The sequence below is a fragment of the Primulina tabacum genome, chromosome 6 (assembly GCF_025594145.1).
Source record: "Primulina tabacum isolate GXHZ01 chromosome 6, ASM2559414v2, whole genome shotgun sequence".
Classification (NCBI taxonomy): Eukaryota; Viridiplantae; Streptophyta; class Magnoliopsida; order Lamiales; family Gesneriaceae; genus Primulina; species Primulina tabacum.
Genome location: NC_134555.1, coordinates 6,237,531 through 6,255,605, shown reverse-complemented (window position 1 = coordinate 6,255,605; position 18,075 = coordinate 6,237,531). Strand labels below are relative to the sequence as shown.

At 32.2% G+C, this 18,075-nt stretch overlaps 2 protein-coding genes across 3 annotated transcripts; both read right to left on the bottom strand.

Annotated features, from left to right (window-relative positions):
- Positions 1-2,513: 2,513 nt before the first annotated feature.
- LOC142549968 (serine/threonine-protein phosphatase 7 long form homolog) lies at positions 2,514-3,259 on the bottom strand. Its single transcript, XM_075659212.1, has 5 exons — positions 3,204-3,259; positions 3,093-3,135; positions 2,897-3,018; positions 2,731-2,818; positions 2,514-2,651 (listed from the first exon to the last, which is right to left on the bottom strand). Exons 1-5 carry the CDS (start codon positions 3,257-3,259, stop codon positions 2,514-2,516), a joined length of 447 nt encoding a protein of 148 aa, XP_075515327.1.
- A 5,432-nt stretch (positions 3,260-8,691) lies between these two features.
- On the bottom strand, positions 8,692-17,566 carry LOC142549008 (SEC14 cytosolic factor-like). Of its 2 annotated transcripts, XM_075657725.1 has the most exons (11): positions 17,292-17,564; positions 17,154-17,182; positions 14,542-14,625; positions 14,402-14,455; positions 12,531-12,605; positions 12,186-12,239; positions 11,951-12,010; positions 11,772-11,867; positions 10,644-10,745; positions 10,136-10,216; positions 8,692-9,253 (listed from the first exon to the last, which is right to left on the bottom strand). In XM_075657725.1, exons 1-11 carry the CDS (start codon positions 17,371-17,373, stop codon positions 8,933-8,935), a joined length of 1,038 nt encoding a protein of 345 aa, XP_075513840.1. In that variant the 5' UTR covers positions 17,374-17,564; the 3' UTR covers positions 8,692-8,932. The 2 variants fall into 2 exon arrangements, with proteins under 2 accessions (XP_075513840.1, XP_075513841.1); XM_075657726.1 differs by lacking the exon at positions 10,644-10,745 and having other exon boundaries at positions 17,292-17,566.
- Between the last annotated feature and the right edge of the window lie 509 nt (positions 17,567-18,075).

The window sequence follows — 18,075 nt, the reverse complement described above, 5'->3', positions numbered from 1 at the left end:
TTCTTAACTACTTAAATACAAATAAATATTACAATTAATTTCATTTCTTATTAATTTATTTGACATGCGTAGTATGAAAACTTATTATTATAAAAATTATTATTTATAGTATTATTGACTAATAAGATACAACTAAGAAATACAATTTTTGTAATTTAGAATACTAATCAACGTTTTTTTAGAAAAGAATAATAATAATACTTATATTTATAATTACTATTGATGTTGTTGTTTTATATAGATAGCATATAAAAAATTAAGTATTACATTTAATTTATTTTATACAAGTGATATAAAATTTATTATTATAAATATTATATTTTTGTTCTTAACGTATTGTACTCAAAATAATTTGCGTAATTAATTTATTTTATTATTCATTTATTTCATAAGCTTATTGTGAAAACTTATTATTTTATTATTATTTGTATTATTATTAACTTGTAAGGTACAAAATAAAAAATAAGATTTTTTATTTTAGAGTAACAATAATTATTATAATTTTAATTATTGTTGTTGTTGTTGTTTTATTTAGGCATGTTATGAAAAAAATAAGTATTACAGTTGATTTATTTTACACAAATAAATCTATTATTATAAATATTTTTTTTTTGTTCTTACTTTATTAAATAAAAATAAGTAGTATGATTTTATTATTAATTTTATTCGTATTTAATATGACTGTTTATTTATTGTACAGAATTAATATAAATAATATTATTATTATTATAAAAAATTGGTTATTAAAAAAGTGTATATTTAAATGATTTTACTATTGAATTGTAATATAAAAAAATTGTTATCACCTTTTTTGTTCTGTGTGACCTATTGCATTTTATTTTATAGGAATGGACAGTATGTCGATGCTTTTATTCGTAGGTGGTAAAGTTATTATAGGACATCACACTGTAAAATATAGTACCAATGCGTTGAGGGCAACACGGATACCAAGATCTATTAATTTTCATGAATTGAAGGAAGTAGTGTACCGTCTAACAAATATTGAAAAATCAAAATTTAAGTTAAAATTGTCAACAAAATATTCCTACATGGATAAGTCACATTGTGTATAAGTGCATCTTAACATCAATGATGACAACAATTTACATTTTATGTTGGATTCTATTAACGAAATGCGATGTATTTAATTGTATATCGAAACGGATTTCGTCGAGCATAATGTACATGTTGAGGTTCCTTAATCATACATTCCATGTACAACTGAAGGGTTCAATTCGATGGGATTTAATGATGAAGCCGGTACTTCCGCTGATGCTTTTTTCAAACCAATAGATGAAAATCGATTAACTCGGATGATTGCACTGGGGGATGGGATCGGTATATTACTGGCACCGTAGAAGAAAATGTTAACTGGCCGATTTCCACACGAGGATGGGATTCTGGTGCAAAAGGATGGTACTCGGTTGACAAATCATGCAGGTTTCAATTGTTCACCGAGTGTGCATCCTAGTGGATCGGGTCATGTATTGACACATGTCGTACCTGATGAACAAAGATCACGTGATTTGTCATTAGGTGTTCACCTTCACGCCATCGAAATATTTATTGAACTTGATACAACTGCAAGTGAAACAGATGAAGATGAGCATGAAGGCGAAAATGCCATGTTTGCTGATATTGGTTCATCTCATACCGACATCGGTGATCATATGCATGCATATCCTTTTGAAATCATTTCAAATCTTGAACACCTACCCGATGCATTACCATTATTTATCCCGCCTGTCGGTCTATCCTTATATGACGTACCTCAATTCTTTAGTACAATATATGATGAGAGATGCTCTGATTCTGTTGGAATTCCATCTGCATCGAATTTGAGTTATTACAACGTAGATAGAGGAGAACTTTGCACGAACATGATTTTTAAAGATAAAAAGCATTTGATAGCAGCAGTTAAGGACTTTTCAGTTAGAGTTGCTCGACGTGAATATCAAGTTGTGAAGAGTACAAAGATTTTGTGGAAAGTTCGTTGTAAAAATAAATATTCAAATATCAACTGTAGGTGGATTCTTCGTGCATCGTTAAAATCAAAATTGGGTATTTCAAGATCACGAAATATGGTGGTCCACATACATGTATGTCTAGCCAGGTGGGGTTAGACCACCATAACTTGGACAAAAATATGATTGCAAAAACACTTGCCGGTATTCTTCGATGTAATCCTTCGTGTGAGATTAAATATGTTATCCAACTTGTCAAAGATCGATATAATTATCAAATCTCATATGGTAAGGCATGGTAGGCATGGTACAGTTTAAAGCGGGGGTGAAAAATGTATATGGTATATGGGAGAGTTCAGTACGTCTTTTGCCAAGATACATGGGTGCCCTTGTGAAGTACAATCCAGACACTATTGTACGTATGATTGGAACCATTTGCCGAGATACAATTCTGAATTGAAGGTGTTAAAATACGTGTTTTGGGCCTTCCGACCATGTATAGATGGGTTCGGACATTGTCGAAAAATAATTAGTGTTGATGGTACTCATTTATACACGAAGTATATGCATCTCCACAATGTGAAAATATATCAATGGGCACACACTTCGACAGAGAGTGAGATGTCTACATTCTAAGTACAATGACAAAACATCCATAGCTTCGAGGTCGTAAACAAGCCATTTGAACTACGAAAAAAAACGAATCATGTACCCAAGCGATAATATATGACATATACGAAATTTATATTTTATATAATGTAAACACCTGACAATCTCCCATCTTGTCAAGTACATCACGAATGATTCGCACAGAATGTGTAGGTGTATGTGTCCACGTGAATACATTTTTCCATCTGTATGCACATTAAATTCGTAATACTATAAAATAAAGATGATGTTATCAATTTTATATCATATGTTGCATTTATTACCTTGCTCCATATGGTGGAATTGGAAGAATATTATCACCGTTGTTTTCATTCTCAGGTCGAGCGATGAGGTTGAATCCTAAGCGGTCAGGACATAGAGGAATCATTCTTGACAATGCCCAAATCTACAAAACAATTGAGTTTAATAAATGTGTATAAAAAAGAGTGTATATTGAAATAAAAATTGTAATAAATATACCTGCAATATGTATAAAGGGCCTGCGATTTCTTGTTTTCCTAACCTAGATGCGGAACACAATTCGTGATATAAATATGCAAGTACAGCACTTTCTCAACTATAACTACGAACCTTATGCCTATCTTGCAGAAAATGCAAGTACAACAGTTTGACCGCACAACCTTCATATTCAAGTAACATACAACCACCGATAACCAACATCACAATACATCGGGAGTATTGTCATTTCTATGTCTGTACTGTTTTCATCAATTATTTTTTGTGTACAGTGTAAGTATAGAGTAGTCAACTTTAAACTATTGGATCTGAAGTCTGCCTGAAGTGGCATAAAACCTAACCAATCATAACAATAAACCTACGGTTGGGTGCAATAATTGTCCCTGCTTGGTAGAGCAATCGAACCGTGGTGCTTGAGCTGCTATGCGGTTTAAAAGTTTTGAGTTGCACCATTACCACCAGCTATAGTTTTTTGGTAAAGCGGTAAGCACTCGGTCCTATAATTGGTCTCAGAGCCAGGGTCACGGGTTCGATTCCCATTGATTGCAAGGAGTGCAATTATTGGGAGGGAGATTTTTGGGTGCAATAATTATCCCTGCTTGGTAGAGCGATTGAACCGTGGTGCTTGAGCTGCTATGCGGTTTAAAAGATTTGAGTTGCACAATTACCACCAACTATAGCTTTTGGTAAAGCGGTAAGCGCTAGATCCTACACCTGCCATACACTAAACTTGCAAGATACATCAGTCTCGATGATAGGATCACCATCAACATTTAGCCCCCAAATTAACGCAACATCTTGTAGCGTGATTGTGGCCTCGCCAACTCGTAGGTGGAAAGTATGAGTTTCTCGGCGCCGTCGTTCCACAAGAGCAGTTATTAAATGATTATCATAAACACAATCACCACATAAGAGGATGTCGTAAAAGCCCATTTCGTTTAGACATGATCGGACACGATTGTGTAGTATACCACTTTTCCACAATTCCCAAATTAAATTATATGATCGACGCACTCTTAGGGTGTTATCCAATTTGTTAGGCGTAATAAAATTAGATATATGTGTTTATTGCTGATAAAGAACAGTAGGATCAACAGGTCCAGCATGTAACGACATCCTATAATCAATAATAAGAATAATAATAATAATAATAATAATAATAATATTATTATTATTATTATTATTATTATTATCATCATCTATCACAATATTGTATAAAAAAACAACTACAATATCAATTATCAAAAGAATTATAATATAAAAAATTAACTATAAGTAAAAAATAATAAATACACTAAAAATAATATTTTTACAATCTACGAGTTTTGGAAATACCAAGTTATTTTAATAATAAAAATTTAAATACATACACAAATTTAAATTTCCGAATCCTATCTTAAACAATTAATTGAATCTAACATTAATGTAATTAATAATAACGATTGGAGAATGTATTTTATTAAAATATTTAAGAATTTACTTTTTATTATTATTTTTTAAAAAAAAAAGTCCCGGTTTTTAAGACAAACAAGTTGACAAAAATATAAATACAAAACATATTATATTTAAAATTAGTTTGATCCTAACATATGATTATAAAAACATTATAAAAATTAACAATAACCAACAAAATAAACATATAACATTATCATGGCTCATAATTAGCGGATAGCGTATTTTTTTAAAAATTAATTATTCAAGTTAAAAAAATTTATAATCAAACATATGTCAATAATTAATAAGAATCTATTTTTAAAAAAATAATTTAAAAAAATCATATCATTCTAACACCCGAATTATAATTAAAATTTTTTAATATCTTTTTTGCAAAATTAAAAAAAAAATAATTCAAATAAGCATATGTCAATAATTAATAAAACTGCATGTCATTCTTTACGTAAGATGGTTCCTCAGTCACAATTTTTTTTTTTAAAGTAATCAAGTCACACCTATTCAATTGGCGCGACTTATTTTAAAAAAAAAATTAAGCAAGTCATGCCCATTGATTGGGCGTGACTTGCTTTTATATTTTTTAAAAAAAAATTTAAGTAAGTCACGCCCAATTAATTGGTGTGACTTGCTTTAAAAAAAATATTAAACAATTCCAGATATCTCATTGAATTAAATTTTAAACATTTCTTAAACAAATAACAATAATATTGAGAAGCTTATCATAATAAATTATTTTTAAATATCTTTATAAAAATTAATAATAATTACAAAAACAAATTATAATTATATTGCAAAAAAATTAAATCAGTATAACATATAAATTATATTTCAACATAAATAATAATTTTTTCTATAAATTCAATACTTAACATAAATAATTATATTAATATACATACCTTATATTGACAGTTGAATCAAAATTTATCTGCAAAAAAAATTAAAATTAACTCAAAATGTGAGTTAATCCAATAAACAAATTACATAAAAAAAATTAAGAGAACTTACTCGAGATGAAAATGAGAAAAAATTAAAACACAACTCTTCATATTATATAGGCAAAGTAGGCGGATGCTTCCAAAACAGACAGAGCACATGCTTTGCGGCCTTTCACTACCATCCAATTATCAATAAAAAAATATATATCACATAGCTTTGCAGCTTTTGACCATTTTTTTTACATTGCATCGATTTACGATACAAATATATTTCTTTTAAATAAATAAATTACAAATTTTCTTAACGTTTTTTATCAAAGAAAAGAAATATATGTTTATCAAGTCACGCCATATAACTTTTGCTTTTAAAAAAAATATTATGCAAGTCACGCCATCTCATTTGGCGTGACTTGCATTAAAAAAATATATATTATGTAAGTCACGCCATCTCATTTGGCATGGCTTGCATTTAAAAAAATTTCAACTCACGCCTCTTTAAGAGGCATGAAACATTACTTTAAGAAACTGTTTTTATTTTATTTTATTTTATGAAATTATTATATATCTTACCATAAACAGTTGAAAGGCCCGTGAGGAGCGGATGGTGACGGTGAGTACGCCATATACCTTCCAAACGACATCTTTCCCGGCGGAAACGAAGAGGACTGCCGCCACCAGCAGACACAAAACGGGGACGAAATAGAGGACAAACTTAACGACACTGTATATTCTTTTTGTGCGGAATTCTACGTTGGATCATGCCAGATTCCTATTATTTGGTCAACCTTCTTTCTCTTAAAAAATAAATAGAAAATAATATATTTTAAAGTTAAAACATATTTTAATAAAAACATAATAATTGTTTGTTTTAGGAGAAATAGTCAAAATTAAATAATGAAGAAATAAGAAGTGATTGTTTTATGAATATGTTATTTTTTATATTAAATAAAATATTAAATTATTATTATATTATATTATATAGTAAATATGCGACTTTATAGCAAATTACTAAACCTGCACGCGAAATAATTTAAATTTTTTTTATCTTACTTACGTTTTTATATTTATATGAAATATAATGAGTATTTTTATTTAAAAATAATAATATTTATGAGGAAGGAGTATGTTTGAGGAAAAAATGATATGACATGGCTCAACTTTAATAATGACTACTACACCGACACAACAAGATATTTTTTTATAATTAAATGAATATCAAAATATAATTATAAGAAATAATAAAATAATACATTGTAATTTTGATATATAAAATTAAAAAAAATAATAGAAAAAATAGAAAAATAAAAAAAGACCCAAATAAGAATTGAAGCTACAACTTAATACTTAAAGAAACAAAGATTCTATCTGCTGCGCTACATGTAACTTGCATTAAATATTTAACAACTTATTAATATATATAATTATTAAAACAGACAATGACATCAAAAATTAATTATTCTTGTCTCAAACTTAATAATATAATATAGATAATAATCTTACTGATATAGTAATTTTGCATGAAATGTAAGATTTTAAAATAATTTTGTAATTTAAATGCCAACATTTGGATCCTATTTTGTTATGTATTGGTTTCTTTTAAATTAACACAATTACGGGGAGGGATGTTTTAGAAAATAAAATTTGATAAGATGTTAGAAACCAAGAGAGCTCATTATAATTATAAGGATCTCAACATTTATAATATATTGTAGTAGTATAAGTAAATAATAAATTTGAATAATTTAAAATACAAGTAAATAAAAATATGTAACTTCAAGAATATCAGTGAAAATAATTTATAATATGTGTGTAATTATATAATACATATTTGTAACAACTAACACAAGGGGTGAAATAAATCAACGGGGGAAGTGATAGAGTTTTGTTAAAATTGATATATATATTACTAGGCTAAAAGTTATAAATGTTAGCCACATGACAACTTTATTTCTTTTAAACTTGTGTCAACGCAGAGTACACCTACTTGGGTGTTAATGAGTCGGGCTATTAGGTTCATGACCGGAGATGTGTGTATCTATATGTTGATTTTGTCTCATATCCCTTAGATATCGGTATTACAATTTCCTACCACCGGTCATGTCCCAACATAGACAGTATTACCCGTTGAGATCCGATATCACTCTTTTACGGCCCATCTAGCCATCTAGATCAAGCGGCAACGTCTACAACTTGACGCACGAGATTTCAATACTACTTTAACTCATGTACGTTTAAACCAACATTTCCCCCAAGATAATATACTTCTTAGAAGACTTGAACTCATGACATCGCTCTTATATCAATTGCTGAGATCAAGCACTTACCACTAGATCAAAAGATATAGATGTTAGCCAAGACACAACTTTATTTCATTATACTTGTGGCAACACAGAGTCCACCTACTTCGGAGTTAATGGGTTATGCTGTTAGGTTCATGAGTCTAGATAGGTGCGTATCTATCTGTCAGTGTTGTCTCATATCCCTTAGAGACCAATCTTATCATTTCCTTACCGCCGACCGTATCCAGAAGAGACGATATTATCCATTAAGATTTGACATCATTCTTTTGTGACCCACCTAGCCAACCATATCAAGGGGCATAACGTCAACAGCTTAACATATAAGAACTTCCCAATAGATCACTCATCCTAATGCTACTCTTGCTCATGCAAGCTTAACCCAACATTTTTCCTCCAAGAAGTATATAAATATGTTTCTTGATCGACTTGAACCCATGACCTAGCTTTTATATAAATTGTTATGATCAAATGCTTACCACTAGGCCAAAAGCTATATCTGTTAGCCAAAGCGCAACTTCATTTACTTATACTCGTGACAGCGCAGAATGCACATACTTGGCAGCTAATGGGTCGGGTTGTTAAACACATGAGTTCAGGGAGATTCTTGTCTCTCTGTTGATGTCTCATATTCCTTTTAGATTAGTCTTACCATTTTCCTACCGTCAACCCTCTCCTCTATCCTATTAAAATCTGATTTTACTTTTTTATGGTTCATCTAACCAACCAGATTAAGCGACGCAACATCAACAACTTGACGCAGTCGCTCATCGTAATGCTACTCTCACTCATGCAAAATTAACCCAACGATATATATATATATATATTAAAAGATTTGAATGTGCACCATCATCTATGATTTTTGATACACAAACCATGTGCTTGTTACATCATGACATTATAAAACTGGGATACATAGATTAAAACACATGTAAGAACCCTTCATTTCACTTCCCAGTTCCCATAGAGGCTCTAATAATCAAGCCATTGAGTATCCAATCCACAAGATAGATGCAATGCTTAGCAAGAAGCTCAGCATCTCTCTAAAATGATGCATTATTGCTTGTCAAGAAACTTGCATCAACATAATGCAAGAATTCCATGTCACAGCCTTGGAATAAGTATTTAGTCAAAACTCCACGAACATCAGCATCCAATTTCAATCCCCGTTTATGTTAAGCTTGTGTAATGAGTGGGAAACCCCGTTTTGATTACCGAGTCTTTGAAACTCGCTTTCTATAGTCTGAGCGATTTTTACACCTTCCGGATCAGGCTCTGGAAAATCCACATGGAATGAGCCATGTTTGATAGGTGCAGGCAAAGTGACTCGCGCAGATTGCTCCTTGATGTAGTTGTAAAGCTGCTGGTGGAAGGGATGGTTAAATGAAAAACAGTCGCTAACAGTTCCGTTGTTAGAATGCCGAGATGAACCTGAGCCTTCTCTTCGACAAAAATGCGGGAGGGATTGATAATCCATAATCTGCAAGAATTTGAGACAAGTTATTGAGGTCGAACCACACATTTAAGATGCAATTGCCATGGAGGCCAACCAAATAGCTCACTGTCGAGTTTTTCCAAGATGATCCGACTCTACTATCTTCAATGCATGGACAGGGCCATGTGATGCTGAGAAGGGGGTCAATTTTCGGATCACCTCTAACATATGTAAACTATTCGATCAAATAAAGGAAAATGAGGATAATTACAGTTTTAGTCCCTTTCATCTTTATCGTAAAAACAGATTCGGTTCCTCATGTTCACATACGGCGACACGTCAAATTTTGAAAATATTAGACACGATACGGCTATGATACGATAATATATAAATATTATATATATTTATATTTATATAAACTTAGTATTGAAAAGTAAAAATTATAGAAATGGAATGAAAGAGACGGACAAATGTAATAAAAGCCCAGCTAAATTTATTTTAAATTATTTTTCTTTTAGTCCCTAGAAATTTTAATTTTTTTTAATTAATCCCTAAAACTTTTAAATATTTGCAATTTTGTCCAAACGTATCCGAAAAACGTATCCATGTTGTATCAATGGCGTGTCCTCGCCGTGTCCAAAACGTATCTGACTGGTCAACCCTAAACAAAGCCAACGATATGGATTTTGAGGTATCCGACACGCGTATCCGCGTGTCGTATCCGTATCCGTGTCGTATCCGTATCCGATACTTCAAAAAAAAAATTTTAAGGTATCCATGCTTCATAGGTGAAAACTATGTGGTTTCTACCATCAACTTCTGTCAAAGTTCTAATGACCCTCCCAGAAATTTGTCAACATGGTCAACAATAATTTTTGGAGTTTAAAAGCTTCCTCATGACGGGTCGAAACCAAATAAAGGGCCTACCTTCAACAAGTCGTCTCTTCCAGAGCCGGAAAGAACCTGCACTCTCTTCCTTGTTCTCTCACGCAAAAGAGGTTTAACAACCTGAAAGGAAGAAGCGAAACATAAATATTGAATGTCGAAGAGTGCTTTAAAAATGTAGAGTCTGTTGAGGCGGATCCAAGAATTTCAACACGATGGCCAGATGGGACGAGAGGGGCCATTCAATATATTCAGGAGGTAAAATTTTATTTTTCATAAAACGTTTAAGATAAAAATTAAAAAAAAAATCCGATCGTGATGAAGATCACCCCCGACCACCCAGTCCCTCTGCTCGACCCACCCATGAGCTTGTACATGTGTTAAATGGGGTGTTTGGGTTAAAGACCTTGGTCAAATTTGAGTTTTAGAAAAAAACAATGACCTCCTCTTGACTAAAAACACGTATACAGTAGTTCAGACTAAACAAAAGGAGGTCATTTTAAAAATTCAAATTCGACGGGAGTCATCGACCGGATTCCCTGTGTCAAACCTTCCAACATGCTGCAAATATATATGGAGCATTGACTATGTAGTAAACCTCGGTCTTCTCAGGATAGTTAAGGTCATCTATTGTAGAGATTACAGTCAATATCTGCAATCACAATGATTGAATTGGTCATGCTGTCTCAAAAATTACGAAGCCAAAAGTTCAAGACCAGAACTTAAAAAAGGTATATAATATATGCCTACATGTATGCACAACATAGTCGGTGGCGGAGCCACATGTGATTGAGGTGGGTGAATACCAAATTATAAAATTGTCACCCTGTAAAATCTTAAAATATTGATGGAAACGGGTAAATTACTATTATTTAACTCACTCAAAAACCGTAAAATAGAACAGATGAGTCAACATTTTAAAAGGACTAAGATGCGTAATTCGAATTGACATTTAGTCAGAGAGATCCCATTAAACTAATTATACATGTTATTGATGAATTTATGGTCAATCATGTAAATCATGACAGACAAATGCATATAACTTCTAGCAGTACATTTAAATATATAAGTCCAGAAAACAACACGATAATAAAATTGATCAAAATGTTTATTTTCTACTCTAAATGTTGTAACATGATTTAAGTGAGATTTTTCTATAATGAATTATATAAAATCACCTAAATTTACTAAATAAATAGATTTTAGTTTGAGTTAAGATTGTCACTGGTTATTTTTTCAACACATCCAAGTAACTCGAAGACAGTACCTAAATCCTTGAAAATCTATTGCTACTATTAAGCTAAATTATTAGCGAGGCTGATGTTGATAAACTATTAATTAGCTAAGAATTCATATTTTTTTGGTTAAAAAACAAGTATGTGAAAGCAAGAAGGTGTCTTAATACCATATTCAATAACATGCTAGAATTAGTTTCTCGTATAATATATGATTTTGCGCACCATAAGCCAGGGGGCTCTTGAATGCCATGCAATTCAGTGGCAGAGCTAGAGCAGGAAGAGCTGGTGTCATCGTCCCCTCTTTATTTTTAACTTTTCGATGAACTTCTAAATTTTTATGTATGAGGAAAACTATAAATTTGTCTCTCCTAAATTTTTTGAGTTTAAATTTTTATCTCCTATGCAAAAATTTCTGGTGCTATCAATGTAATATGAAGTACCTTAATTTGACTTAATGCTGAAAGCTTTAAGCCAGTCATGTCCAAAATCTTTATGCAGGTGCCAATATACCGTCCATATTTTTTCGTTGCAGAAGGCTATAACAAGAATTAATGTTAGTCTAGCAATGCGAAAGAGATATTTTCAACATAATAATGGTTGTATAAATGCTGAAACTCACCAATATAACACGATCTCTGTATTCATTCATTTGTATATGTGATTGGACATAATAGTGAATCTTAAAACGAAGAAAACAGGTATTAGCAAGCATTACTACATAAACAAAAAATTTATGCTACAAGTAAAAGCAAAACACTCATTATGGCACTTAATTTGCGGAAATTATTTTTTTAACCATTCATATCTAGTGAGTTGAAGAAGGACGAAAAAACAGTGGGATGTGAATATCTTACAGAAGCTTTGTCATATGTGCTGAGCCCTACACCAATAGCAATTACCGGAAGACCCTGTATAATTAAGGAAGTAACACTATCAAACCCATAAAATAACCTCATCAGACAACTTTGGAATTGCTTCAAGAAGAAATGTCACGGCGTGTGAGCAAAGGTAGTAAAAACAAAGTGAGGAAAAATAATCTACTGAATTGTACGACTTTTTGTGCATCCTGGGTGACTGGTAGTTTTTTTAACTTATTCTGCATGGTTGCTGTAAGCCGGAGTTGATAATTTTGTCTATTTTGCCACCCTTGCAACGCAGCTCAGATAAAATAGAACTCTAATTATTATCCAAGCCTGTACCTCTTTCGAATATCCAGAAATTCCAACAAGCTGAGATTCTCGTACTGCTATATACACATCAGTATCTATTGGCTTCTGCAAAGATAACCCATTAGAGTAAAGTGAACAATCAATTAAAGAATCCAACATAAATCTATTGAAAGCACTTAATGAGGATACCAAAAGCATAGAATATGACAAATGTCACTATATATAGTTACTGCAATTATACAACTCAAATATTTTGAATTGTACAATAACTCGAGTACCAAGTTTGGATCGTTACGCTAGCATGGGAAATTATCGTTCCCAAGGAGATTGTACATTAAATTGTGATGTTTTGATTATTTCAAATGGTCTTTAGAACTTAGTAAGAAATATTTTGATTTTGTTTAAATGAATAAAGTTAGAACTGGACCGAGAATCAAACTTGTGGAAAGAAAGATGCAAGGGATGCCACAATCTGGATGGACCGGACACCAATCTCAGAATCTCGTCCACTTCGCACTACATTGAATTACACGGGAACGCCACTAAATGAACGAGCGAGGTGCCCATCCCTACGTCAATAGTTATTGTGATACATTCATGTTTTTTGAGGTGTGTGTCTTGTTGATATAAACGGCTGCATTGACGAGGAATACACTCCATTTTCACCTTTTTTTCTTCAGCTAATTTACATAGAATAAAGGTTTTGATCTCAATTTCTTCAATGAATCTTCATCCTTCCATGTAGTGGTTGAATTAAGCGTATATTTGGACTCCTCGTGGTAAGAGCTTCAATTTATATTTGGTCCTCACATAAATGCATCGTAAAAAATTCACGGAAAAGAGACCAAAATGTTTTGGTCCCAAATAATAAGTATGGAAAAATATACTATCCCAGCTAGAAAAATAATCAATTTTGGGGGAAAATGAGGAATTGTGAGTCTTTAATGATAAATTGGCTATAGAGACCAAAATCGTCTAAATTAATAAATTGGGGGACCTTTTTAGCACATCATAACAAGAGGCACTAAAATAATTTTAGGAATTAAGCCCATGTAATAGGAACAAAAAGGGTAGTTAACCCGGAATATAAATACGGAGTATATATTTGAGTTGTCTTCGTTGAGAAGTCCAAATGACTGGAAGATTATGTCGAAGTTTTTAGAAAATATTAAACCATAATTGCTTGTTTGTCGATGAGGATTTGGGGTAACACATTGTCATTCCCCGTAAGTGTACCAACCTACAATTTACAAAATCCAAACATGTAATCTTAGTTCTTTACAAATTGACCACCCGCTATTGTACAGTCACCTATAAACGGAGGTAATAGTTTATGCTTTCAGGAGCAAACAACGTTCCCGACACACAAGCTCATCTAAAAAAAATTATCGATTCACTCATAATTTCTATATTCGAATTATTTCATTCGACCAAAAGACCTACCAATGCTTGTTGATCAAAGAATCATTTTTTTGTAACGATCATGAGCCATTGGGCTAAACCAACATGGGTCTCGGCCCATACCCATGCACCACTACTGGTCATGGGTCGTTAAAATGGTCTAGCATGAGCTCTAGCCCATGACCATGCACCGCCACTCATAGAATATCTCACTCCTGGAAAGTGGTTTCTTTCATCTTCCTCAACACTTGAACACATGACCTTCAGGCTTAAGTAGCTAGATTCTTAAAGTGTTGATATATGTCATTAAATAAGGGTGTATGATGAGTCGAATTGGCTAGATTCAAACTCGATCGATATAATGATTTTTGAGCTTGAAAGCATCAATAGAGCGATATAATTCATACTTTGGGCCAATAATATGGAGCGTTGATCCAAGATAAATCAGAAGTATGTAAATCAATAGCAGAAACAAACGAGCTGAGCAGCTAAAACCTCACCAGTAGTATGTTATCAATTTCATTTTGTATCCTCCATTTCAAACAGTCGACGAGCTGAAAAATATGGGGACTGGTAAGAACTTAAAAAAAGCAAGAAAAAAAGAAACTCACTCAAATAAATTGAATGAACAACGACAAACCATTTTATGTGCATCCAAAAGGTTCCCATCCCTTGCTTTTAAAAACCTGATCAAGGTCTCCCTTTCGTATCCGTTGTGTATATTCTGAAAATTAAGTCAAGATTATCAGGCAGTATTGTTCGACCCTTATTTTCACACGTCATAGCCTAGTGGCATGGCATGACAATTTCTCCAAATAACATGAATTTGAAGCTGTCTTGTATAATTGCACAAAAATAACCAGAAATTCATTATAATTAACGTAGACTGAAGCATCGTTAAAAAATATGATGGCAAGGTAAATGAAAGGTTAAACAATAGGAATAACCAAAATGAAGCTTTAAAAGAAGGCCAACTTTTCTAATGCATTCTAATCAAGCTCAACTTTATTACTAATTCCAAATATTTGAACAACCTTACTCTGCATAATTGAATATCCAAAAGACAATTCTGTCGGTACAAATGGTGATCTGTATAGTACTTAAAAAGTGTCATTTCAAATTGTAAAAGAATTTTTTCATTTAGCCATTTAAAGAAAAACACAGACAGCATGTGATCAGCATTACTTATGTAGAAATCATTTGTGAAGTTTCAGAACACCATGATATAATAAAACAGAAATCCAAGTCAAGTTGCTTAGAATTACCCTGGGTTAACAGTTTGTCCTGCTAGATAGGACATAGCAGGACGGAATTTGTGATTTGAACATATGCTTCAAACAATCCATTCTCAATTATGGATTTTCAATAACTTCTAGTTCCAAAAACACATTTTCAACTTTAAGAGTGGGTTTACTTATATCATAATAACAAATGGCAAATAGCATTTTACATCCTCGTAAAAATGCAAAAAAATAACAAAATCATTTGTATAAAATTAATGGCCTTCTAACCCCTGTACATTTACCTCATTTGCAAGAGGTTTTACGTCCGATTTTAAAAAACTAAGGGCTTTACGTGCCTTATGCAATTTGCCCTTATACCGGTGGATCACATAGTACTTTGTTATTAAAAAATCACTTGAGCATATCCATATCCAAACTACATATGCACAATTTTGCTGGGTAATTGTCTAAGTTTTGTTGGCATCCATGAATTATTTATTTTCGCAGAGAAGATACTCTTGCATATGTTTTTAAGCCATATCTTGACTATCAAGTAATGCTTTTAACCATATTTTCATATAATAAATAACGTGTTGTCTGATGCTAAGATAAGTTCAGCAGCGACTCATATAAGTTAAGTAGTGACTCAGAAGTTCTATGCTCCAATGGTGTGTTAATGCTTGTTCTAGAATCAAGTATGTGCATTTTACTCCTTGCTGAGAGGTAAATGTTATGCCAAGTGTGATCCATGACAAAGGAGTTAGCAATCGATTTTACATCTTCTCCCTAAGAATAGTCTAAGATGAGTACTCATTACACAATCACTTCGTAAAAGTATTCGGAAGCCACAATTGCCTAAATTTAGTACTGTGCATTCTGTTATGCTCTATTCTATTTTAAGTTTACCTTCTGCTCAGTTTAGTTCACCAAAAATCATACTGTGTATGTTTTAAACTGGTTGTCTAACATTAATTTTATAATCTGTAAAATATTTGTACCACCTAAAATAGTAACACACTCTATGCCCCTGAAACATGTAAGATGTTCTAGATAGGCGATTAGAAGAAGATTAGAAGCAGGAGTGTTCAGGCAGAGAGCAGTCAAAAGCCTTTACTTAGTCCGAGATCATTAATAGTGTTCAGACAATTTCAGAATGTTCTAGGCATGTAAATTGAACTCAATTATTGCTTTCGTATGGTCAATTCCGGTGTATTCAAGTTTGTACCATAATACTTGTTTTGTTCAATTTATAATGTGTATTTTTGCCTCAGTCATTTTCCAGGACAAGCATGTATTGTTCCGTTCGTCCTCAATTTTATTTTTGCACGATTCCCAGAGTTCCATTTAAGCATGTGCTAACAATTACTATTTTAATCAGGCTTTTGAAAATAGAATTGTGAAATTCGAATTTTCATACTGCCGATTCCATTCACTTAATCAAATGTAGCTTTGGTAAGAGCCTTGTGGTCGGTAATGATCAAGACACATGCCCAACTCGTCTGTTTTGAAATTCCGGGAAGTCGTGGCATCAAAACGAATGTTAAGTTATAGGCTCGAGAAGATAGTCTATACAGGGAGAGCCCCTCAAGATTATCAACACAATTGCTTGCAGAATCGATGAAGGATCACGATAATGAATACTCTAGAAAAACTTCAAATCCGGTAAACTCCAGACACATCAATTTCTTTTGGTGCTACTGAAAAATCTTCATGGTTCACAAATAAAAAGTAGATCAAATCATGTACTTGAGTAACACACAAGACAGAAATTACAGAGATTTCCCACCACAAATCCAGCTCAAATTTCCAGGTAAGAACATGTAGTTGACTAGAGTAATCCTTACAAGTTACAAATCAGAGTTTCAAACCACACAATTGACCAATCTATCATCACAACCAGGCTTGGAAATGAGCAAACCAAGTATGCAGCCCACCATACAAAACCCAGATCAAACTTAGCCTCATCAAGAATCAAAATTTTTTCAAAATCAACAAAAATTCGAAACACGTCAGTTAAAAAATGGCAAACCTGGAAAGGCTTCTTAAGTGGTTCATCAACTGCAATAGAAAAAGCAAAACATTGATCGAAACATCAAGAAAATAAGAAAATCCTGGGGTTAGGGGCCAGTATTGTTAAGTAGTTAGTTAAGAACAAGAAGAAGCTGACTTTTTTCCATAAGGGATTGGAACTGGTTGATCATTTCTTCAGTTATGAAAACCATTTTTGCTTTTCTTGTTTCTTCACACATTCAACAATTTGCAACAAAAGATTCAGACCCAGATTTCAACTTCCATCCCCCTTTCGCTTTAAATAGCTAATGGAGTTTCCACATGGCGTTGGATGCGGGTGGGGGCTGGTTTTCGGACAAGGGGGTGTGAATTTTGGTCGCTTTTTATCTCTCAACCAACCTCCTTAACTTGAGACTTGAATATATTTGCTTTTCTCCCATGTCTCATTTGGCCACGTTCCGATTGAGGAAAAAGATGCCTAAAATTTAAAAAAGCATTAAAGTTTATTAAATCCACTATAATTAATAATTATATATATATATATATATAATTTATAACATTTCATATTCAATTGATTTTTTGGTATGAAAATGAAGGGAAATAATTTTTAATTAGAACTCTTGATTTTACCGAAAACCTTGTTTTACTGTCCAAAAAAAAAAAAAAAACTTGTTTATTGACTTTTATTTCAAAAAAAAAAAAAATTTCCACCAAATTCTAATATTTGTCCTTAATTACCTATTGACATTTAATATAAGATTTATGTTGCATTAAATTCGATATCAAATATTTGTTTTGAATATAAAAATATTTATGTTGGATCTCTAATCTTTAATGTTTACTATTAGCTTATTAATGGCATTAAAAAAAATAAAATAAAATTTCATAGTTTGGGCTTTTTTTGGTACTTTTTCTGGCAAAAAAATTGATGGGATTAGATT

What these genes read in the sequence shown, in the direction of transcription:
- LOC142549968 (XM_075659212.1), bottom strand. Translation starts at nt 3,259, where the DNA reads ATGAAGGTTGTGCGGTCAAACTGTTGTACTTGCATTTTCTGCAAGATA. An exon ending in GCCCTTTATACATATTGCAG is followed by an intron (nt 3,019 to 3,092) that starts GTATATTTATTA and finishes ATTGTTTTGTAG; the next exon opens with ATTTGGGCATTGTCAAGAAT. An exon ending in ACAAGATGGGAGATTGTCAG is followed by an intron (nt 2,652 to 2,730) that starts GTGTTTACATTA and finishes TTTTTTTCGTAG; the next exon opens with TTCAAATGGCTTGTTTACGA.
- LOC142549008 (XM_075657725.1), bottom strand. Translation starts at nt 17,373, where the DNA reads ATGTGTGAAGAAACAAGAAAAGCAAAAATGGTTTTCATAACTGAAGAA. An exon ending in AAATTGATAACATACTACTG is followed by an intron (nt 12,606 to 14,401) that starts GTGAGGTTTTAG and finishes TTATCTTTGCAG; the next exon opens with AAGCCAATAGATACTGATGT. An exon ending in GCACATATGACAAAGCTTCT is followed by an intron (nt 12,011 to 12,185) that starts GTAAGATATTCA and finishes CTTCGTTTTAAG; the next exon opens with ATTCACTATTATGTCCAATC.